This window comes from Arabidopsis thaliana, assembly GCF_000001735.4.
Source record: "Arabidopsis thaliana chromosome 1 sequence".
Classification (NCBI taxonomy): Eukaryota; Viridiplantae; Streptophyta; class Magnoliopsida; order Brassicales; family Brassicaceae; genus Arabidopsis; species Arabidopsis thaliana.
The window spans coordinates 30,337,754-30,359,621 of NC_003070.9; the positions used below are offsets into that span (position 1 = coordinate 30,337,754).

Here is a 21,868-nt window from a genome sequence, read left to right on the forward strand (position 1 = left end):
AGTGTTCCTTAACAGAGTAGCAACTTTTAAATTTTAATTCCATAAGTGTGGTGGTAACTGTAGATTTACAGTGAAACACCACAAGTTAAAAGGGACAAGCCAGCTGAATCCGCGTAATTAGTGAAGACATTTCACTAATCTCAGTTCTCTGGATTAGATTTCGAATATGATTAGAAGTGAAGTTTGGATTTTTTGTTCATTTGATTCTGTTGTTTGGTAGAATAATCAATAAGGTTATTTCATGATGTAAAAATCTAATAGGCTTTTCCGTGTATCTGTATAATGAAAACGTCATTATCTAATAGAATTTTGGATATGTTTCTACTGTGAAATGTGATTTTTGTATGTTCATAAAAATCTTAACCGATGTGACGTATTTGGATCATGTGGGGGATTAGTGAGGTAATTATGGTGCATAACAACATGATTTCCGCGTCGTTAACATCTTGATTTGTGGAAAAATATTGATTGTTAACTGCAATGATTATCATTATATTAACTTTAGTGTAAACATCAACTTGATACGGACCTACTCAAAGCAAAATTCACAGAATCTTTGGGTTATAATTCATTAAATCCAATAATAATACTAATTAATTTTCACTAATATAGATACCACTCCCCCTCCCCCCCCCCCCACCCCACATGGCCAAATATCATTACAAAAATTAGAAATCGTGAAGTGTGTGAAGTAACAAATGTAATTATTATAAATAGATATGCACTAATGCAGATGTTTTTCTGAGTTCTTCTACTCGACTAAATTGAACAACGCTAAAGTTTGTCGAAATATAAATTCAAACAACGCAAAATTAGTAAATTTTATTTATGAAATGATAAAAGCGACATGACAAGATTAGATTAAAAAAGGACCATCAAAATTTAACTTTAATAGTCACATGGCAATAAAAACAACAACCTCTGACGAACAACTCTTTGCTTGTAGATTAATGTCTGTTTCTTTTAACTACATGTAGGACCTCCTCACCTCGATAATCACATTGTATCCACTCTGTATATTTTTTTCCCTTAGAAAATGTTAAACCTTGCTTATGGTGCTTTATTTTGTCATTTTATAATGTATAAATCTTCCACTATACTATAAATGGCTTTTTTTTTTGGTAAACGAATATATATGAATGACTTTTTATTTTGTCAAAAGAAGGAAGAAAAAAAACAAAACTCTACATGATTGATTTACACCGAAGAAATATATTGATATTGATTGACTAAAGTCAGCTCACGTCTAATAATTCGGTGACAATCTAGTGGGCAATAATACGTATAACGTAGGACATGTTTTGCTTCTCTTAACGACTATATCCCACAATAATTTGTACTTGCATCTTTTTGGATATTTTCATCTTATTATTACGTCGAACTAATTTCAATTGACCTTTAATATATGATATTCATCTTATTGTTATGTTATAGTTATACATGTGATGTCCACATTTGTAATTATAATAACTACACCAGTCTAAAGCTATATGTACCGTACGTGGACGACCTAACCTTTTCTCCATATAGTCCATTTTAATAGTTGTTAGTATTGTACTACATGGACTTAAAAACAGACCTAAAATATTGAATTACATCAACAAGGTATCAATGAAATATATAAAAAGTACAACTTGATCATTAGTGAAACTCTAACACACCCTGCCGTCAATCATTATATCAAACAAAGATGAGAATAAAAAAAGTTATAATGAAGACTAAAAAGAAGATGGCAGAGCTCATAGCTTAAGAGTCAAGTCAATTTTCTTAAACTGATTATGATCTTCTTGGTTGCTCTTGAAATGTCCAATTCTCTCCAACTTAGCAGCAACCATGTTACTGTTATTATTTCCGGCGACTTCAAGGTGAAATTTCTCCGGCAACATCTTTCCTATGGTCGGTTTCTGGTGAATGCTCTGTTTGAAAACATGACTTAAACTCGTCGTTTGTCTTCCTAAGAAGCTGGGCTTATGGATCGTTGAATGAGCTTGAATCCCTAACGTTGACCTGTTATTCACCGAGCCATGTAATGGTAACGATGCCATGCTTGCGAATCTGCTGACTGAACCGTGGCCAAACGCAAACGCTGAAGAAGGCAAGGAGGAGAGAGTCATCTTGTAATACTGTCCACGTTTGGCTAAGGTGCGCTCACGTTTATGAGCGTTTTGGTGACCGCCTAGCGCTTGTGAACTATAGAACTTTCTTTGACAATAATTACACGAGAACACTCTCGGATCTGCCAATTGTTCTTGCTGGTGCTGATGATGAGAAGTCGATGATGAGCTGGTTTTGAAAGAATCGATGAGATTGAGCTCTGATGAGGTCGCGGTTCCACGTGACAAAAGGGTCAACCCCAACTCAAGATCTTGATGACCTTGTTTCTTGATTTTTAACATTTCTTGATCTCCTTTGATGGACGGTTCCATGTATATTCTGTGTAATATATATTATAGCGTAGAGAGAATATATAAAGAGAATGAAAGTAAAAGAATTGATAAAGATGTGAACTGATGTGGTCGTGGGAAGTGAAGTGTGAGTTCTATTTATGGAATTGGACGGACATGTGACCTTTTTTCAAATTGAATGATGTTTAAAGAAAAAAGGACACTTTTGATGTGTGCAATCTGACCTAGAGCTATAGAGCCCACACATGTAACTGTATAGTAGTGGACACTTGAAGTTAATGTCGTAGTTATATGAATTATTGATTTATCTGGGAACACATATAATGAGTGTTCATGATATCATGTTATACTATTGTAAATTTGTAATGAATGCTATAAGTAGCTCTATCTTAATCAAATGAGTTTGTCTTTGTTGTCACCTCGTCGTTTTTCTTTGTTATAATCATATTATCCTTTTTCATTATACAAACGATTTTTGGGGATTACAAATATTTATCCGTATGTACGTATGGATCCTTTATTTAGGGTTTAGGTGAGACGTTTGATTCAAAACCCTATATGAAGAAGCTGTCTTTATTTGTTTAAGTGTTAGGTGAGTTAGCAATTTGGACAAGGATTATGAAGCCAATCAAATCTCCCCGACAATCACTTTCGTTCCGATTTTTATAATCCATTTTTTCCCATTTTCGGTTGAATGTCCAGAACTTCAAAGCCATACACACCCATCTCACATAAAAATTCATTTTTTATGATTATATATTCATTCTTGGTAGCTTACCAAATCATATATGCACCATTGATATAATGAATTCCTTTTGTATCAGTTGTGTTTTTTGTGGTTCTATCCAAAAAGTTGTATTTATAGAAACAGAATGGTATGATCGTTTCATAGAAAAGTAAAGTATGACCTCATCAGATGCATTTGAAATTTTTATATACTGTATGTAGTTGATAAATGAAATGTTATATAATTTCTTGGTGGCTCGATGATTGAAATTACGATTAGCTTGTTAGTGCTAATAACAGCAGCACATCATTGCGATCTGATCGCAAGACAATAATATTACGATGTAGTGCATACCGGTTCAATTTTGAATACATCCAACTGTGATCTTATCACCAAACATATGATTCCACAAAATTTATTATTGATTTATTTTGAATGAAGACCATCTGCTGAAAAAGTTAAAAACACATCCACCTTTACTTTCAAAAGTACATTTTTTGCTTTCATCGTAGCTAGTGACTTATGAGGTGATGCATTTTGTTTTTATTTTGCTTTGTCTAATCAATTTCGACGACAATATATCTCCTCCTAGATTACCTTGTCGGTCCTACCTCCACAACAAAAGTTTATGGACCACCCTCTCATTCTTCAATATCAAAAAAATATGAATGTCCATGAATAATAGAACGTCTAAAGCTACATTCTTAATAATCATCCATATTTGATTTGATCAATCATAAAATTCTTCGGTTTACACAATTTGCATGTAATTTAACAACGGGATGTGTCTACAAGTAATTAAAAATGATAAAACACACAAGAAAGAATTGACACTTTTTATTTAGAAAAAAAACGAGTATGCATGCTTTTATTTCGTTGTTTGGTTATCTATTTAACTATAACAAAGTCGCTAACTGCTACACTAGATAACTCGGAAACATTGAGAGAAATGGAAACGTGGGTTTGTTCCAAAGAGATAGGGAACATAACTTCAATAATTATCTTGCAACTCATCAACCTACTACCTCTTGCGAAAATTAAGAAAAAGAAGAATGACTTTTAGTCCCGAGAATCATGTACTACACTAATACCTCATCAACGTCGAACACGGCATAACTTTCTATGGGCCCTTATATTAGGCCCATTAAGATCAATAGAATGAGGTAAAAATCGAAATAACCCAAAATAACGAGGAGCTAAAGGTAATTAGAGATGCGCTCGGAGTTGAGATTCTCCCGCTCACTCCAAAAGATATCCAAAACTTGGAAATTAATTTTATTTCCTCTTTAATTTCTCCATAATTCGAAAAATTGATTTTATTTCCTAAAGTTTTCTCATTAATTGTTTGTTACACTCCACAACGCTTTTTTTATTTTCTCCATAATTTGGAATTGATTTTATTTCCTAAAATTTAACATTAATATATTTGCTCCACTAGTCACGACTAGTACATATAGACCTCGTCTCTGCAACGCTTCATCTTTTACTTGCTCGTCTTCTCTGCGAAAATGGCAGCGAGAAACAAACAAAAGAAACGCGCTGAGCCAGAGTCAGATCTGTGCTTCGCTGGCAAACCAATGTCTGTTGTGGAGTCGACGATTCGATGGCCTCATCGCTACCAATCCAAGAAAACAAAGCTCCAAGCTCCGACCAAAAAACCTGCAAATAAGGGGTATAACTTTACGGGGTTTGTCTCTTTTATGATTTTGTTGCTTAGCTTCTGTTTGCTGATTTTGTTTTACAGTGGCAAAAAAGAAGATGAAGAGATAATAAAGCAAGCTAAATGCCACTTTGACAAAGCTTTGGTTGATGGAGTTCTCATCAACCTAAACGACGATGTCTATGTCACGGTATCGTTTTTGTCAATCTGTGTTTACATTTTATGTTGCTACGCTTTCTGTTTTGTTGAGATGTTACGTGGTACACTTTCCATGGTTACTGTCAATCATCGTTGAAACTTTTCTTGTTTCCATGGTTAATGTCAATCATTGTTATGGTACACATATTGATCCTTACGTCATTACCATGTTGTGTTGTTATGTTGGTAAACGGTGTGTTATTATTACCATGCAGGGTCTACCAGGGAAGCTGAAATTCATTGCAAAAGTTATCGAGCTCTTTGAAGCTGATGATGGGGTGCCGTATTGTCGCTTTCGATGGTACTATCGGCCTGAAGATACTGTGAGTTGTCATTGCGTTTGACTATTATTTGATTCCCTAATTACATACTAATTTATGTATCTCATTTGTCTCCTATAGTTAATCGAAAGATTTTCCCACCTTGTGCAACCAAAGAGAGTGTTTCTCTCAAATGATGAGAATGACAATCCTCTCACCTGCATCTGGTCAAAAGTCAACATCGCTAAAGTCCCATTACCTAAGGTATAATAACACTATATGATTTCAATTGGCACAGTCTATGAACCGTTTGGTGTTTTGCTTCTTATGAATGTTTACACTAATTACAACAGATTACCTCCAGAATCGAGCAAAGGGTTATTCCTCCTTGTGATTACTACTACGATATGAAGTACGAAGTTCCTTATCTCAACTTTACAAGTGCAGATGATGGTAATTGAGTTTTTATTCCTTAGGGTTTCGGTTTTAATTAGCTTCCTTTTAACTGTTTTGTCCATGTTGTAGCACCATCCTAGACTTATTACTGTTCTATTGTATGAGTATTATCTTATATGAGCTGGTCGTTTCAAGTGCAAATGAGTGTACTTGAATTTTATTAGCTTCCTACTAATTGTAATGTCCATTTTAGTTGGTTTCTAGCACCATCCTAGACTTATTACTGTTTTTGACTTGAGTACTATCATATCATAGTTGGTCATTTCTAACAAATCCTTAACACAAGCTCTGTTTTTTTGCAATTTTATCATTCATATCCTTATTGATTTTCTTCCTAGTATTTTAGAGAGAATCAGAACTAATGATTTTTTGTTTTGCCAACAGGTAGTGATGCCTCATCAAGTCTTTCAAGTGACTCTGCCTTGAATTGCTTTGAAAATCTCCACAAGGATGAAAAATTCTTATTGGATCTATACAGTGGGTGCGGAGCGATGTCCACAGGTTTCTGCATGGGAGCTTCCATATCAGGAGTAAAATTGATTACGGTAAATCTTATTATGAATTTTGTTATGAATACTCACTTACCATTTTGCTGTATTTGAGCAAGAGTCTTTCTGATTTTGCAGAAATGGTCTGTGGATATAAATAAGTTTGCTTGTGATAGTCTTAAACTTAATCATCCTGAAACAGAGGTAAGTCTTTATTGGTGATTTTTGTAAAGTTTGTTAGGAGCAAAGATACGATCTCCACTCATGTAATTAATTTATTTTGAACATTGTGCAGGTGAGAAACGAAGCCGCAGAAGATTTTCTAGCTCTTCTCAAAGAATGGAAAAGGCTCTGTGAGAAGTTTTCTCTCGTTTCAAGCACCGAACCAGTGGAATCAATTTCTGAGTTAGAAGATGAAGAAGTTGAAGAAAATGATGACATAGATGAGGCAAGTACTGGTGCTGAACTCGAACCTGGAGAGTTTGAAGTAGAAAAGTTCCTTGGCATCATGTTTGGAGATCCTCAAGGCACAGGGGAAAAGACACTTCAACTTATGGTATTGTTTCCTGAACTATAAATCCGAATTCTCAATTAGTTACAAACAAATTTCATCCTTTTTAAGAGATAATTCAAACATTTTTATCTTTTATTTCATCTCAGGTAAGGTGGAAGGGATACAATTCTAGTTATGACACATGGGAACCTTACTCTGGCTTAGGGTAACTTTTCTATATTAACCTAGTTTTGTATTGATAATTTCTTTGATAATTACTTTATATTTCTCCAGCAACTGCAAGGAGAAGCTGAAGGAGTACGTGATAGATGGGTTTAAGTCTCATCTCTTACCACTTCCGGTAAGATAATATCTTTGCTTTATATGATCTTTTTAATATAAAGCTATTTACAATCTTAACTAAATGTTTGATGATTTTTCAGGGTACTGTCTACACAGTGTGCGGTGGGCCCCCTTGCCAAGGGATCAGTGGGTATAACCGGTATAGAAACAATGAAGCACCGCTTGAAGATCAGAAGAACCAGCAACTTTTGGTGTTTTTAGACATCATTGACTTCCTCAAGCCAAACTATGTGCTGATGGAAAATGTTGTAGACCTTCTTAGGTTTTCAAAGGGTTTCCTGGCACGTCATGCTGTAGCTAGCTTTGTTGCGATGAATTACCAGACGCGGTTGGGCATGATGGCTGCTGGATCTTATGGGCTCCCTCAGCTTAGAAACAGGGTTTTTTTATGGGCTGCACAACCATCAGAGGTAAATATATGTTACAGAATATTTACCACTAATATATTGTCTTTTGAGGAACATGATCTTTATTGCTCTCTCTTGATTTGTTTGACAGAAACTTCCCCCTTATCCCCTCCCAACACATGAAGTTGCTAAAAAGTTCAACACACCTAAAGAATTCAAAGCAAGTGTGGACAGTTGTACATTTAAATTTAATAGACTCTTATAAGTTATAACTGCATTGCTTATTCATCTGTTATAAATGTAGGATTTACAAGTTGGACGTATTCAAATGGAGTTCCTTAAATTGGACAACGCTCTTACGCTGGCTGATGCTATTAGTGATCTGCCACCGGTGTGTATCTAAACTTCAGAACTGCCATTGATGATTATGTTACAATATATCTGTCTGATCACTGCTCTCTTAGTGCTGCAGGTGACAAATTATGTGGCAAATGATGTAATGGATTATAATGATGCTGCTCCTAAGACAGAGTTTGAGAACTTTATTAGCCTCAAAAGATCTGGTGAGCATTTTAAACTCGTAAATTTGGTAGGTACCACTAATCCAATACTAACGTATCTTTCTTGTTTCAGAGACACTTTTACCCGCATTTGGTGGAGATCCGACACGCAGGTTGTTTGATCACCAACCCCTCGTATTAGGAGATGATGACTTGGAAAGAGTTTCCTACATACCAAAACAGAAGGTGCGACATTTTTAAAGTACTTGCTTCAAGCATTCAATGTATAATCATTTCTTGTTCATGTCATTGTATTCTTATTGTTACAGGGGGCAAACTATCGCGACATGCCTGGTGTTTTAGTTCACAACAACAAAGCGGAAATTAATCCTAGGTTTCGAGCAAAGTTGAAATCTGGAAAAAATGTGGTATAAAATAAACCACTCGCAACCTTATCATTTTTCTGCTCTAGTTTCTTTTTGCACCTTCTATATGACATGTCTTTTGGTTTTCACAGGTCCCTGCTTATGCAATTTCATTCATAAAAGGAAAATCAAAAAAGTGAGTTTCTCCAACTAATATGCTTCTTGTGGATCCTCTTTCCATAACGTAAGAATGTTAAATTCATTAAAAGTAACACATCTGTTATCTGAATTTCAGGCCGTTTGGTAGACTTTGGGGTGATGAAATCGTTAACACTGTTGTGACAAGGGCTGAACCTCACAACCAGGTAAGCCCTTTTGCTTTCATTTCCCATGTGTCTGGGTACGTTCCACTTAGAATTCTCTAGTGGCTGGTTTATTAAAACTGGTTGATGCAGTGTGTAATCCATCCAATGCAAAACCGTGTGTTGTCTGTTCGTGAGAATGCGAGATTACAGGGGTTCCCTGATTGTTACAAGCTCTGTGGAACAATTAAGGAAAAGTAAGTCCTTGGTTCTTGCTGCTTTTCTATCTATGTATATGATTGTTTTTAAACTGGAGATCCTAATGTATGTAAAAACTGGGTTTGAATCTAAATTTTGTAGGTACATCCAGGTTGGGAATGCTGTGGCAGTTCCTGTAGGGGTTGCATTAGGATATGCCTTTGGTATGGCGAGTCAAGGACTGACGGATGATGAACCAGTAATCAAGCTGCCATTCAAGTATCCCGAATGCATGCAGGCAAAGGATCAAATCTGATTGACAGTCTCCATCAAGTCGTCATGATGAAACTATCTTTAGGAATCATACTTCATTTTCTAGACTTTCTTTTAATTTTTTGGGTTAGCAAGAGCTATATGCTCAAACAATGGCGGCTTAAACTGTCTAGCTCTTTCTTGTTGGTTTATCTTTGACTTTATAATCATTTGGAACCATTTTATTTCTTATGATTTTTAATCTCAAGATTTCAAATTCTATTGCGTAGACTTCAATCCTACGTGATGCCATCCAACAAGAATTAAGACCAAGCAAAAGACAGACAAAACCTGTTATTGAGCATCCGAGGTGCTAGGTACGTCCGTGATCTCTCGACGAACATTGGTTCGATTTTGCGTAATTCAGTTGCCACCGACCGACCGAAACTCTGGTCAATGATCACCACTTACCAGCTTTTATTAGTGTTATTCATTCATTCGCAAAAGCTAAGTAAATTCGAAGGCAGTTAGGCCCACAAGCCCATATAATGGTGAAAGATTTGGTTCACCCAAATAATGTCCCCACTCCTTCGGTTGGGCTTTTACGTTATAATATTCGGCCCAAATTTGATATCTCATAACAGAGCAAATTTTTCACATAGAAGAAGCAGAGAAACCAATTGATCTACTTTTTTTTTTTTTTTGTTTCTTCCTCTTCATCAGGCTTGTTCTTCGATTCCCTCACTTAAAGAAGGGTTTCGAATTTGCTCGAAAGATTGAAAGGAAAAAAAGAAAGAGGTGAACCATTCTCAACATAAATTTGTTGTTTAGGAGATGTAAGAATGATAATTTCTTGGATCTAATCGCGTTCAGAAAGTGAGAAAGTTTTAGGATTCATAAATATCTTTGTGTTCTTCTCCACCCTAATAAACACATTGATACAGAGATGGAGGATGAACATGTTATGATTGATCTTGATGACGTTTCAAGGCACATTGACATTCCAGCAGATGCTCCTTATACTTTATCAGTTAGTTCAATCCAATTCTTTCATTTCACTTTTTGCATTCTCTTGTTTTATAAGTTTGGTTTTGTTTGGTTCTCATAGGGTTTGGATACTTTGAATCCGGTGTTGACCATAGATGGCAAAATGAAGCTGGTAATTCTCTTACTTGCAACTAGTACAATTTTCCAAGTTCAGTTACTCTTTTTGCTTAAACCATTCTTAATCGTGTTAGATTTGATGATCTCTCAGGTAGGAGAATATATAGCAACGATTGGTACATGCCTTGCTTTCTCTGACAAAGGTTAGTTTCACTTTTCCTCTTTATTATCAAACATGGAAACACATGTTATTGTTTCAAGTAATTATTCTGTCCCTTCAAGATGCTGATTTGGGGTTGCGGTTTCTTCATTTGTCTGTTTGCACAAGGTGATAACCAGACGCCACAGAAGAAGACAGTTGAACCTGTTGCCAAACTCCACAAGATTCTCAAGTTTAGGTTAGCACCATTAGACAACGAAGATGGAGTAACAAAAACAACCAATTTGTAAAAGTTTTTCTCTTGTTCAAGTCATTGGAAACCTGACTTTTCTTCAAAGATCATATTAAAAAAAAGAACTATAACAATAACCGACAGATTATATATGTAGCTAAGGCACATGCAGCATCTTCCTTTGTTGGCCTCTTGAAAGTAGCAATCAAACTAAGACCAAACCAAAAGGTAACTAAACGATTCACAACTTCAACGTACGTTTTCATGATTTGTCCTTCTGATGATGTCAATAAAATAAAAACTGAATTGAATCAACCAGTGATGGAGAAATTATGCATCCCATGTAATTAAAAGAAACAAAATCACACAAGATATTATAAAATAAAACTAGGTATATTCAAAGGCAGTAAGGCCTTACATAAGCCCATAAATATTGGGCTTTTTTAGCCCAATAGTATTATGAGTCTGGCCCGGAGCGTAATTAGGTCTGGTGGCAAAGTTGTTAATAACACAAAAGAGATTTTAGTTAATAAACCCTAGGCTTCTCAAATCGGCCATTGCTACCAACTTCGACTTGGAATTCTTTCAGCCGCCGTCCCAATTGCTTTGCCGCCACCGGTAAATTTGTTCCCCCTTTTCCGTTCTTCTTATCTTGTTCATTCTGTTGGTGTCCCTATAGCCTCACTTTCTTATAGGGTTGAGTTCAGTCTCTGTTTATAAACTTTTTTCGCAAAAAAATTCAATCTGACAATCTGTTTTGTGTTGTAGAAGCAAAGAGTAGAGAGATAATGGCTGAGGAAGAAGCTAAGGGTTTGGATTACATACCGGAGATAGTACTGAAGAAGAGGAAGAACAGAGATGAGCTTGCCTTTATCAGGAAGAAGCAACTTGAGTTGGGTAATTCCGGCAAGAAGAAGAAGAAAGTCTCTGATATCAAACGTCCTGAAGATTTTGTTCATGAGTTCAGGGCTAAGGTACACTTCTTTTTTTCCAGATTCTCTGAAAAACTTTTGCTTTGTCTTTTTCCATTCGTTTTACTGCCTCAAGTTCTGATTTTTGCTTCTTGACTTTTGTCTACACCTTAGAAGAACTTGTTTTTGCTTATTCTTTGAGTTAAATTAAAGCTATACATCAACCTTTATGATTAGGTTTTGTCACTTATCTCTTAGACTGTAACTTTTCTACAGATAATTTTGTGTTTCTCCTTTGAGATTTCTCCCTAGTTTTGCAAGGTTGTGCTTAGGACTTGTTGTTTCTTCTGTCAATCCTGCATTGTTCTCTGTAATTTAACTGTTCCCTTTTTGCTAATTTTATCCCTACTTAAGGAAGTAGATATGATCCGGATGAAGCAAAGAGTAAAGAGGCCAAAGTCATCTCCTCCACCAGTTAAATCTGACCTGGTTTTCATCATACGCATTCAAGGGTATTTGATATTCTCCAATTAGCTTTGTTTTCCCCCTGGAGTTTTAATCTTTATCTCTGCCTGTTTCTTATCCTTGCCTTTTCTTTCTGGTGACCAGCAAGAATGATATGCACCCAAAGACCAAGAGGATTCTTAACAATTTGCAACTAAAGAGCGTCTTTACTGGTGTATTTGCTAAAGCAACTGACAGTTTGTTCCAAAAGCTTCTCAAAGTGCAGCCTTATGTCACTTATGGGTACGTAGAGACAATCAATCCTCTTTCAATATTTCCTTGTTACTCGATTTCCATGCTGTTTCTCTATTCTCGTATGAGCTAACCGATGTTTACGATTCTTGAAGATACCCGAATGATAAGAGTGTTAAGGACCTTATATACAAAAAGGGATGCACAATCATTGAGGGAAATCCTGTTCCTCTTACCGACAACAATATAATCGAACAGGTAAAATTTCCTACTCTTAAAAGTATAGGAGCTTATTCCAGATAATAACCATGCTGTTCTTAATCGTTTCCACTTTTGTTACCTTAGGCTCTAGGAGAACACAAAATCTTGGGCATAGAAGACCTTGTGAATGAGATAGCAAGAGTCGGAGATCATTTCAGAGAAGTTATGAGATTCTTGGGACCCTTGAAACTCAACAAGCCTGTGGCTGATGTTTTGCACCGGAAGAAACAAGTTTTCAGCGAAGGAGGAGATACCGGAAACCGCGAAGATAAGATCAATGATCTCATCAGCAAAATGAATTAGAAGCAGCAATCGTTGTAATCGCTAGCTACTTACTATATTTTCCTTAAAAGATCTGTACGAGGCTAAAAACCAACCATTTTGATGAAACACTTGCAATTTTGGTTAAAGGGCATTCCAAATTTTATAAGCATCGTCGACTTCAGATATTATATTATACACATATATTTATGTGATGTAAACAGAGTAATATAGAAGCGAGTGTTTTTCATCTTCTGAAGCTCCTCCTCTCTTTGGGTGCTTCATCTTCCTCTGGCAACTTGACAATTGTGTATGTACCTGCTCCGATTAACGCTCCAAGAATGGGGGCAGTGAGGTAAACCCAAATAGCTCTGTAATTGTTTGCTGCAATGGCTGGACCCAGTGTTCTTACAGGGTTCATCGAAGCAGAAGTTGCAGGTCTGTTGGACACAACATCATGATCAGTAACATGTATTATTATGTACAAGAACTGAATTCAAGAAATGATGGTTTATTTACCCAGCTATAAGTATGTTAAGCATGACCGTTGCTCCTACGGCAATTCCCGCCAACTCTCCCACCTGTAATCTTGTGATTAGTTTTCATTGACGTCCAAAATTTCAAGACTCTTCAAAAACGTTTTTTATAAGTAATTTACAGCTCTCGTGTCGGTGGCTACGGCTGTGACAACGAACATGAGGTTGAAGCTGATAATGAATTCCAAGGCGAAAGCTTGGCTGAGACCCACCGTCGGCACCGTCACGCCACCGCTCATCGTTGGTTCAAACACTGCTTTCAGTGCAAACGCCGCACTCACGGAGGCCATCACCTGAGCTCCGATATACACCGGCACCTAACATAAATTTAGACACCAACATTATTATTTTTATAACAATTATATAGAACCCCTTTTATATGATCAGATTTTATATATACTTTTATTACCCATGTTAAAATTCAATTCATAATACAACATGCATGTGCATGTCTATAGATTTCATGTGGTTCTCTCAGTAACATCCAAAAATGTGTTAAAACAAATAAGATTAAACTACTGACGTGTTTCCAAGGGAAGTGTTTGAGAGCAGCAAAGGCAATGGTTACAGCCGGATTGAGATGTGCCCCGGAGATGTGACCGGTCGATAATATAACGATCATAACCGCCAAACCAGCCGAGGCGGCGCAACCAATAAGCGTCTCAGCTCCATCTGTCTTCTGGTTCACGATCGCCGTCGCTGTTCCGGCGAATATCAGGATCAATGTCCCAACAAACTCTGCTCCCAACTTTACAAGCACATATATGTACTGGTTCAATGCTCAGTGAATTGGAAACATGATTTATATGGAGTGTACTTGTAATGAGAATGTGTACATATGTACCTTGCGGTAGAGGGAAACGTTAGGGGGAGGGAGAGAGCAAGTGACCGGAGGGAGTCTTCCATCTTCAAGAGCCCATTCATTGTCAACACTGAAACATTTGCAGCTTTTGAGAAGTGACTTTGGTGTGTATCTACCATTGTGTCCATTCCTCTTCCCTTCGAATCCTCCAAAGAGCGGCGCTCCTGGAGTCCCCGGGGTTGTCGCCGGCGTTGAGGGCGTGGATGGAATTTCCTCATGATCCATGTCGAGGGTAGAGATAGATGAGATCTAATTAATTTGAGGATATATGTTTTTGCTATGATTGTTTTTATGTGATGTAGAACTAAGGGATGCGTAGGGTACGGTATTTATAGAGGAAGGCATGAGAGTTGACTTATGAGTGAAGGACCCAAAATAGATGATTGATATTTGGTTGGAGTGAGGAGTAAGTGGGTTGGTAATCCTTAGTTTTAATGCATGTGTCCTAAGGAAGACTCTTTACATAACATGAAATGTTGCTATCTTTATGAGAATGGGTCGTGTATTGTATCTTTCATATTTCTATTTACATGATACATGTATCGTGTACTAAAGAAGCTTTTGAGATGGAGCAATAATTGTGGATCCTTTTCTCTATCGATCGACATACATTATTTTGCATAATATGTTCTTCTCCATGAGAATGGAACTCTTGCGTTTGTGTGGTTGTAAGTTGTTAGCAAAGAGAATGATGATAAAAGCGATGGTTCTTGACCTTTCCTTGTCACAGAATGTGACTCACAGTCGACTCTCTTTTTGTAAGGAAATAAATGATTTGTTTTAGTGTATAATCCTTGCATGTATTAACACCAATTATCGATGCAGATGGTTGTATAGTTTGCAAGTATAAAACATGATTCCTCCCCTCGGAAATTCAAGGCTTTATTAAGCCTTTAATCTCCCCATGCAAAAACTATCCGCAAAATATGCAATTATGATAAGATGTATATTATTATCACGTTCCAAGTGAGGCTCAAATTAAATATTCTTGTTTACTAACAAAAGATAGGTGAAAACAAGATTTTACATGTCAAATAAAAGATTTCTGTGAGATGTATATTCTTATCATTAAAATTTAAAATCACTTTTGAGTTCATCTCTTTATTTAATTCTTTCGAATGACTCTTGCATATAATTTGTATACTTTTAACGTTATTCCTTTTCTATCTATAAAAAAACGAAGAATCTGTGATGACCCGTCACAACTCTTTAGAATCAAAATTAAAACACTAATTTATTGCTTTGTCCTCACAATCGTATGACTATGAATTGAAGTGTCTTGGAACAAGATTTAATTATAATTATTTCTCTAAGGTATAAGTTTCTTGAACCTTATTCGCTTTTATAACTTATGCCCAAGTATACATACCCTTTTCTAAGTTTTATAGAATAAGTAGAGGAGTGAGCTAGTGGTCTCGGTTTAGATTAAAAAACTATGTGTAGATATAGATAAGAGGTCTATATATCCGGAGAATATATACCTCCTAAGACTAAGATAGTCATTTAAATTTCGTCCATTCCCTTCAAGTTAAATCACATTATGTCATAGAATAAAAATTTGGTACAGTGAGAACGCAGATATAATCGAAACAAAACAATAAATCATGAGAATGTATTAATGCGTGTGGTGGAAATAGATTGTTGGGAGTGGAGGAACAAATCAGGACCGTTTGAAAGATGTGAAGCGACTGTTTGTTCTAAAGCCCCACGTCACATCGCAGGGCATCACAGACATAGTAACTGTGAGATTTCATACATTATTAATTTGGATGATTTTAGTGAATCCATTTACTTCGTTGTAAAAAGATTACTCAAGTCTGATTAGTTACTTTTCTAAACACAATGCTTGTAATATATTCGACAATTCTATATAGCATAATTTTTATGTGCATGTTAATAACAACATTAGTGACTATAAATGATAGATGGTCAAAAGACTTCAAAAACAAAAACAAAAAAAAAAGTAAAGAGGAAAACAAATAAATGTAAAAGAAATGATAATGATTTTGAAGGGGATGTATCTAAGAGTAGAGGGGAGGGGGTGTAAATAGAAATGTTGTAGGGTCGAATAAAATTGTCAAAAGTCCGGTCCAAATTATTTTGTCCCTCACTAATCGTGGCTACCATGAATTGATACAACTTTATTCCATTTTCTTCTTAATTAGTTTTACAAGTATATCATTATCATAAATAATAGCTGGCTCCCTTCACTGTGTTCGTTGAGTCTTATTTTGTCTTCTTTTCCTTTTGGTTTTTCATTCTTTTGTGGGTTGGGTAACCATAATTTGACATGATGTTTTAAATTAGCATATCATTTATTTGTAATATACATAAAGTTTTTAACTCTTCTGTATATAAATGTATGCACAAAATATCTAACGATGTGTATAAGTTTTGTATAGATTGGAGTTTCATTTGTTTGAATCATAGTTTTGAATAATGTATATAGTATTAGTCTATACGAAATGCTGTATGAAATCATAATGTGGCAGGTCATAATTATTTGAAACAGGTTATCGTGCATGCTTAAAATTTATAAAGAAAAACAGTGACTATTTTCTAAAGCTATTCACAACTCATCAGGAGTTTGATACTCATCCTAAGATTGCTACTGAACCACACAATTAAAGTGAGCGTGATAATAGTCGTGTCAAACAACAAACAATTTCTCCCAATCTTTTTACTCCATTAATCGTCGTTCGATCATCCGATAATCTTTTGAATCCCTGAGCAGATCATAACAAAAACAGAGCCGTGCGTGAACACAAGCAAACCATACCAACAGTCGAGAACATGAAATATTTATACCGCGATTAATTCTTCACGTGCTTCTTCTATCTCGTCATTGCTTCGACGTTCTTTTATATATGACGAGGATCGTGTTCCTAATCTCTCCTCTAGCTTTTTTTATTCAATTCTTTCATTTTCTTCTTCACCTCCTCATCATCTCCATCATCAACTTGCTTCATCATTTTTTTTAGTTTTACTTGGCATGTACCAGTAAAGTTCTAGTTCCAAGATTGGCCACACAAAGTTTTAACTAAAGCAAGCCTGACAAGTAATCACCCCTAAAAGACGGAAACGACACACGTTTTTACGTAACACAAAAAATGGTTAATCTAAAGCCCAATAAAAGGCACATTGGTTCACATTAAGAAGAAGGAGCACTGAAACAATGATTTAAGTATGGTAATCTAGTGGACCACCAATAAAAAGCCCATTAATTCATAGGCCCAATATTAACAACCTGCGTTTGGAACAAACTCACTTCAACTACAAAACTCGACCCTTTGAAATAAGAAGAAGAAATCTCGGTGAGTTTTTTTGTGGAGATTGAATTTTCTTATCTACCTCCACTATTCAATCGCATGGCGTCAGAGGCCCATTAGAAAAGTCAAGCCAGGGGTTTTGGATTAGATCGTTCGTTCTTCAATTTAAAAGTTTTCTTCTTTCTTGTTCGGAACTCAGAAACACGATGAAATTGGCCTCGAGCTTGGTTCCTCATCAATGGCGTCTCTTAACATCACCACAGCTTTCTCTACAAGCTTTCATTTTCTCCACAGGTACTTACTTTGTCTCTGATTTTGTCATCCATGGTTTCGTTTTACCTCTCTCTCTCTCAATCTTCTTCAGCCTCCACCACAAAGTCTCACACTTTCTGGTCTCCAAGCTTGCGTCAATGTCGGAATCTTCAGACGGCTCTTTCTCCAATCGTCAGTTCTAGCTACTTGCCCACTTCCTACATCACTCAGAAGCAGATTGAAATCCCTACCTCCCCTGTATATATATTGAACCCTTGTTTACTCCAACCTTGGGTTTCCAACTTTGTGTTTCCATTAAGACAAAAACACGATTTTGGATTTGGTTTGCAGGAAAAACAATCGCCACCAGTGCAGGAAGGTTTGGGTGCTTTTCAAAAACTGCCCATGGTCATGCCATCTATTGATTTGTATGCTTCTGCTCTCAGGAAGTCTAAAAGAGTCCAACCAACTAAAGGTTATTTGATTCTTTATCTTGTTGTCTTTGTTTACACATTAACTTCTTCAAACTCTTTAACTGAGTCTTTGTCCATTTTTGGTCTCAGGCATTGCTAATATTGCTAAGCGAGAAAGAAATAGAGGTGCTAAACAGCTTGATGCATTCATGAAAGTAAGTTCATTGCATCCTTCGCTGTGTTATGGTTTAAATTCTGAAACGTTAATTGTCTTTACCAAATCAGAAATTGTTTTTTTGTGAAAGGAACTGGCTCTACCTTTAAAAGGCTACATGGAAAGTTTTCCCAGGAAGAAACTCTTGCATCCATATGAAAGGTCTCTTATTGACTTGACACTTGGTGATGGAAAGTATGAAGAGGTATCTATTTTTAAGTAATTCAGCATCTTAGCCTGCAACTGATTTTAGCAAAGGCTTATAGATAAGTTTTTAGGTGTTAGGAAAAGTTGATGTTCTGAGGAAGAAGGTGCAATCTGTTGGAAAGGAACATGCTTCTCTCTGCGCCAAGGTCAGACTCCTCAGTTCCGTCAAAAGCATATTGTGTCTTACATTTTAGTTAATCCCATATACTGTAGATTGTGATTGGTACTACATCAGTAAAGGCCTTATAAGCTTCATACCGATCCCATTTTTTTCATCTTATTCTATCATATATCAGTGTAGGAAAAGTTAAACATCTTTCAATTTCGTTGCAGGCTTTGTCAAAGAAGGAGGCAGAGGAACGCTTGAGCGAAGGTGTGGAGAAGCTGGAATTGGTTTTCCAACAACAAGGGGGAGCTGTTGATGATTTGCTAACTATAGCGAAGGTTCCTTACTAGAATCTTTTGTTTGTCTCTTCCAGTGTTATCAGAATTGTATGTATGAACAGAGTTACGCACTTTGCAGGTTTTGAGGGCTATGCCAGTTGTTGACTTGGAAATGCCGACTCTTTGCCTTGTCGGAGCACCAAACGTTGGGAAGTCATCATTGGTTCGCATACTGTCAACAGGGAAGCCTGAGGTCTGCCTTATGTACCAATCTTTATATATGTGATAATAACTTGCATTGTCTAATGCTTATGGTTTTTTCGGTTGTCAGATTTGCAATTATCCTTTCACAACCAGAGGAATTCTGATGGGTCACATCGTTTTAAACTACCAACGATTTCAGGTTGCGTTGCTTACTTCGCTGCGTCTAATCACTTTCCTCATGATATAGATTATTGAATCATCCAGAAACGCATTGCAGGTTACAGACACCCCTGGCCTTCTTAGGAGATGCGATGGTAAAGTCTAGTTGCTACGAACTCTCATGTGGATGAATAACTATATGATATTTGATTAAGTCTTGATTCTTGTATTTTTTTATTTGGTAATTACAGAGGATAGGAATAATCTAGAGAAGTTAACTCTTGCTGTACTCACTCATCTTCCAACCGCGGTTCTATATGTTCATGATCTAACGGGAGAATGTGGGACTTCTCCTTCTGATCAGGTATATAGTAAGAAACAAATCCTTATGGATTTCGTTGCATCAGATGTGTCAAAGGAAAGCACAAGAATGTGCACCGTTATCTGATTTGCCGAATAATTGGGTCTGATATATCCTGATTCAGTTATATGTTTGTTGTGAGGGCATTGCAGTTTCAAATATATAAAGAGATGAAAGAGAGGTTTAAGGATTACCTGTGGATTGATGCTGTGTCCAAATGCGATCTGCTGGGAGGCTCACCGGTGATGTATGCCAAAGAAGATAGAAGCAGTGATGACGCGGAAATCATTAAGTACCGGGAAAGAGGACCTGATGAATCAATTCATGTCTCGGTGAAAACAGAACAAGGTCTCAATGAGGTATGAAACTTACCAGAAATATTTAATGTGGAAAGAAAGCAAGAGTGTGTTTTGAGTGGTCTGTTTCTCTACATGGCTCTGCAGCTAAAGAACAAAGTGAAGGAAGTACTGAGTAGTGAGATGGAGAAGATCCAAAGTGGAGAGAAAACTGATCAAAGTGTTGCTACTTGCTAGTGCTTAGCTAGAGATTTTTTGCCCATTTTAGCATTTTGACATTAATGTCTCATTTGTTTTTAATATACTTAAATAGGATTAAAATCTTAATGCATTATATATACATAGCTATTTCTCTCCTCCCTTGTTAGTAGTGGATTTGGTACGCATATATATATATACATATATAAGTTTTAGCAATAATGCAGGATTAGATTGTTTTTAAAAAAAGAGAAAAATGTTGCCAAAGGAAAATTGTGACGCACAAAAAAAGGAACGATCCTGAAATTGTCAGAAGTAGACAGAAACAAGAAAACTTGTGGAGAACAATAAAATATCGGATTCAGAACAGAGATTAAAAAAAAATATTAAAAAAATAGAAATCGATAAGTAATAATAATATTATCTCTTCTTCTCTGCTTCCATTTTGGGTATCGATAAACCACCACATCCTTCCCTGAAACCCTAACCACAACAATCGCCGCCGTCTCTAGAAATATCCATCCACCTACTTCGGCTTTGTTTATCAGGTTCGATATATCTATCACCACCGCCTTCTTATCTCAATTTCTGTGTTTGATTTTTGCTTTGTTGGTGTTTGATTTTACCGCAGATTTTGATGAAACCAGATCGGGTCTTCCTCTAGATCCGTTCTAGGTTTTCTATTTCCACCGTCTTATCATTATCATCATCATCAATTCATCATCATCATCAATAATCCAGATGCTCACCAAATTCGTCATTCATAGACATGTCTCTGTTTCTGAAAGACGATTCGATTCAAATTCGCGAAGTCTGGAACGATAACCTTCAAGAAGAAATGGATCTGATCCGAGATGTCGTCGACGACTTCCCTTACGTCGCCATGGACACTGAGTTCCCCGGCATCGTCGTCCGACCTGTCGGAACTTTCAAATCCAACGCTGATTACCACTACGAAACCTTGAAGACGAACGTCAACATCCTCAAGATGATCCAGCTTGGCCTCACTTTCTCCAATGAACAAGGCAACCTCCCTACCTGTGGCACTGACAAGTATTGCATCTGGCAATTCAATTTCCGAGAATTCGATCTCGATTCCGATATCTTCGCTCTCGATTCCATCGAGCTTCTCAAGCAATCAGGCATCGACCTTGCCAAAAACACGCTAGACGGGATCGATTCCAAGAGATTCGCAGAGCTCTTAATGTCCTCCGGGATCGTCTTGAACGAAAACGTGCATTGGGTTACATTCCACAGTGGGTACGATTTCGGATACTTGCTAAAGCTCTTGACTTGCCAAAACCTGCCGGATTCGCAAACAGACTTCTTCAAGCTCATCAACGTTTATTTTCCGACCGTGTACGACATTAAACACCTGATGAAGTTCTGCAACAGCCTTCACGGTGGTCTCAACAAGCTTGCGGAGTTGCTGGAAGTGGAGAGAGTTGGGATCTGTCACCAAGCTGGTTCGGATAGTTTACTCACGTCTTGTACTTTCAGAAAGCTCAAGGAGAATTTCTTCGTTGGTCCGTTGCACAAATATTCTGGTGTTTTGTATGGATTAGGTGTTGAAAATGGTCAGGTTGCTATCTAGCAAAAAATTAAATAAAAAATTTCCTGAAAACTATTTTCTCTCTTTTTCCATTATAAGAATGCATCATCAGACACTTATAACTCCACAAAATGTAGGATCTAAATTCAAAATAATTTAATGAAACATGAAAATGAAGAGGTATGATCACAATTGTCTGAAAGTTGAACTGTTTTGTGTCTGAAAATAAAGAGGCGAATGGGAAAAATGTTAGTTACCGTATGGATATGGTTGCGTGGGCCTAATATAAGGCCCACTGTTGCTATTGGATAGGGCCATTAAA

General features: G+C 36.6%; 7 protein-coding genes across 14 annotated transcripts; 5 read left to right on the top strand and 2 right to left on the bottom strand.

Moving 5' to 3' along the window:
- Positions 1 to 1,568: 1,568 nt before the first annotated feature.
- ZFP1 (zinc-finger protein 1) lies at positions 1,569 to 2,632 on the bottom strand. Its single transcript, NM_106721.2, has one exon. The coding sequence runs from the start codon at positions 2,424 to 2,426 to the stop codon at positions 1,740 to 1,742; it is 687 nt and encodes a 228-aa protein (NP_178188.1). The 5' UTR covers positions 2,427 to 2,632; the 3' UTR covers positions 1,569 to 1,739.
- Positions 2,633 to 4,640: 2,008 nt separating this feature from the next.
- Positions 4,641 to 9,295, top strand: CMT1 (chromomethylase 1; the record flags this gene model as incomplete). The annotated part of the gene is made up of 20 exons (NM_106722.2): positions 4,641 to 4,804; positions 4,877 to 4,982; positions 5,206 to 5,313; positions 5,392 to 5,514; positions 5,604 to 5,703; positions 6,091 to 6,251; positions 6,333 to 6,398; positions 6,490 to 6,750; positions 6,855 to 6,913; positions 6,982 to 7,048; positions 7,131 to 7,460; positions 7,549 to 7,617; positions 7,702 to 7,788; positions 7,870 to 7,960; positions 8,031 to 8,143; positions 8,227 to 8,325; positions 8,415 to 8,458; positions 8,558 to 8,627; positions 8,718 to 8,821; positions 8,925 to 9,295. The coding sequence occupies 20 exons, from the start codon at positions 4,641 to 4,643 to the stop codon at positions 9,076 to 9,078; spliced, it is 2,376 nt and encodes a 791-aa protein (NP_565245.1). The 3' UTR covers positions 9,079 to 9,295.
- A 377-nt stretch (positions 9,296 to 9,672) lies between these two features.
- Positions 9,673 to 10,729, top strand: AT1G80745 (Transcription factor TFIIIC, tau55-related protein). The gene is made up of 4 exons (NM_001335004.1): positions 9,673 to 10,044; positions 10,123 to 10,173; positions 10,270 to 10,321; positions 10,447 to 10,729. The coding sequence occupies exons 1-4, from the start codon at positions 9,961 to 9,963 to the stop codon at positions 10,566 to 10,568; spliced, it is 309 nt and encodes a 102-aa protein (NP_001319431.1). The 5' UTR covers positions 9,673 to 9,960; the 3' UTR covers positions 10,569 to 10,729.
- A 187-nt stretch (positions 10,730 to 10,916) lies between these two features.
- On the top strand, positions 10,917 to 12,811 carry AT1G80750 (Ribosomal protein L30/L7 family protein). Its single transcript, NM_106723.5, has 6 exons — positions 10,917 to 11,128; positions 11,279 to 11,484; positions 11,836 to 11,933; positions 12,031 to 12,168; positions 12,273 to 12,375; positions 12,463 to 12,811. Exons 2-6 carry the CDS (start codon positions 11,299 to 11,301, stop codon positions 12,679 to 12,681), a joined length of 744 nt encoding a protein of 247 aa, NP_178190.1. The 5' UTR covers positions 10,917 to 11,128; positions 11,279 to 11,298; the 3' UTR covers positions 12,682 to 12,811.
- Positions 12,786 to 14,455, bottom strand: NIP6;1 (NOD26-like intrinsic protein 6;1). The gene is made up of 5 exons (NM_106724.3): positions 14,020 to 14,455; positions 13,699 to 13,923; positions 13,298 to 13,492; positions 13,159 to 13,220; positions 12,786 to 13,079 (listed from the first exon to the last, which is right to left on the bottom strand). Exons 1-5 carry the CDS (start codon positions 14,260 to 14,262, stop codon positions 12,887 to 12,889), a joined length of 918 nt encoding a protein of 305 aa, NP_178191.1. The 5' UTR covers positions 14,263 to 14,455; the 3' UTR covers positions 12,786 to 12,886.
- Positions 14,456 to 17,271: 2,816 nt separating this feature from the next.
- PDE318 (P-loop containing nucleoside triphosphate hydrolases superfamily protein) lies at positions 17,272 to 20,235 on the top strand. 6 transcript variants are annotated; one of them, NM_106725.5, is made up of 13 exons: positions 17,272 to 17,600; positions 17,671 to 17,816; positions 17,910 to 18,033; positions 18,122 to 18,186; positions 18,277 to 18,390; positions 18,464 to 18,538; positions 18,726 to 18,836; positions 18,916 to 19,029; positions 19,108 to 19,179; positions 19,258 to 19,294; positions 19,391 to 19,503; positions 19,653 to 19,859; positions 19,944 to 20,215. In NM_106725.5, the coding sequence occupies exons 1-13, from the start codon at positions 17,513 to 17,515 to the stop codon at positions 20,031 to 20,033; spliced, it is 1,356 nt and encodes a 451-aa protein (NP_178192.1). In that variant the 5' UTR covers positions 17,272 to 17,512; the 3' UTR covers positions 20,034 to 20,215. The 6 variants fall into 6 exon arrangements, with proteins under 6 accessions (NP_178192.1, NP_001320866.1, NP_001320868.1 ...); NM_001335005.1 differs by having other exon boundaries at positions 17,708 to 17,816; NM_001335006.1 differs by having other exon boundaries at positions 17,331 to 17,816; positions 19,944 to 20,235.
- An 11-nt stretch (positions 20,236 to 20,246) lies between these two features.
- AT1G80780 (Polynucleotidyl transferase, ribonuclease H-like superfamily protein) lies at positions 20,247 to 21,853 on the top strand. 3 transcript variants are annotated; one of them, NM_001198523.1, is made up of 3 exons: positions 20,409 to 20,542; positions 20,626 to 21,571; positions 21,778 to 21,853. In NM_001198523.1, the coding sequence occupies exons 2-3, from the start codon at positions 20,764 to 20,766 to the stop codon at positions 21,828 to 21,830; spliced, it is 861 nt and encodes a 286-aa protein (NP_001185452.1). In that variant the 5' UTR covers positions 20,409 to 20,542; positions 20,626 to 20,763; the 3' UTR covers positions 21,831 to 21,853. The 3 variants fall into 3 exon arrangements, with proteins under 3 accessions (NP_178193.1, NP_849915.1, NP_001185452.1); NM_106726.5 differs by having other exon boundaries at positions 20,247 to 20,542; positions 20,626 to 21,802; NM_179584.3 differs by having other exon boundaries at positions 20,247 to 21,802.
- The last annotated feature ends 15 nt before the right edge of the window (positions 21,854 to 21,868 follow it).

Bases quoted from the DNA above. Each gene is read 5' to 3' on its own strand.
- ZFP1 (NM_106721.2), bottom strand. From the start codon at position 2,426: ATGGAACCGTCCATCAAAGGAGATCAAGAAATGTTAAAAATCAAGAAA.
- AT1G80745 (NM_001335004.1), top strand. From the start codon at position 9,961: ATGGAGGATGAACATGTTATGATTGATCTTGATGACGTTTCAAGGCAC. The intron at 10,045-10,122 runs GTTAGTTCAATC...TGGTTCTCATAG, and splicing joins ATGCTCCTTATACTTTATCA to GGTTTGGATACTTTGAATCC. The intron at 10,174-10,269 runs GTAATTCTCTTA...ATGATCTCTCAG, and splicing joins TAGATGGCAAAATGAAGCTG to GTAGGAGAATATATAGCAAC.
- AT1G80750 (NM_106723.5), top strand. From the start codon at position 11,299: ATGGCTGAGGAAGAAGCTAAGGGTTTGGATTACATACCGGAGATAGTA. The intron at 12,169-12,272 runs GTACGTAGAGAC...CGATTCTTGAAG, and splicing joins CAGCCTTATGTCACTTATGG to ATACCCGAATGATAAGAGTG. The intron at 12,376-12,462 runs GTAAAATTTCCT...TTGTTACCTTAG, and splicing joins ACAACAATATAATCGAACAG to GCTCTAGGAGAACACAAAAT.
- PDE318 (NM_001335008.1), top strand. From the start codon at position 17,513: ATGAAATTGGCCTCGAGCTTGGTTCCTCATCAATGGCGTCTCTTAACA. The intron at 19,180-19,257 runs GTTGCGTTGCTT...AACGCATTGCAG, and splicing joins TAAACTACCAACGATTTCAG to GTTACAGACACCCCTGGCCT. The intron at 19,860-19,943 runs GTATGAAACTTA...ATGGCTCTGCAG, and splicing joins CAGAACAAGGTCTCAATGAG to CTAAAGAACAAAGTGAAGGA.
- AT1G80780 (NM_001198523.1), top strand. From the start codon at position 20,764: ATGTCTCTGTTTCTGAAAGACGATTCGATTCAAATTCGCGAAGTCTGG. The intron at 21,572-21,777 runs GTCAGGTTGCTA...CTGAAAATAAAG, and splicing joins TGGATTAGGTGTTGAAAATG to AGGCGAATGGGAAAAATGTT.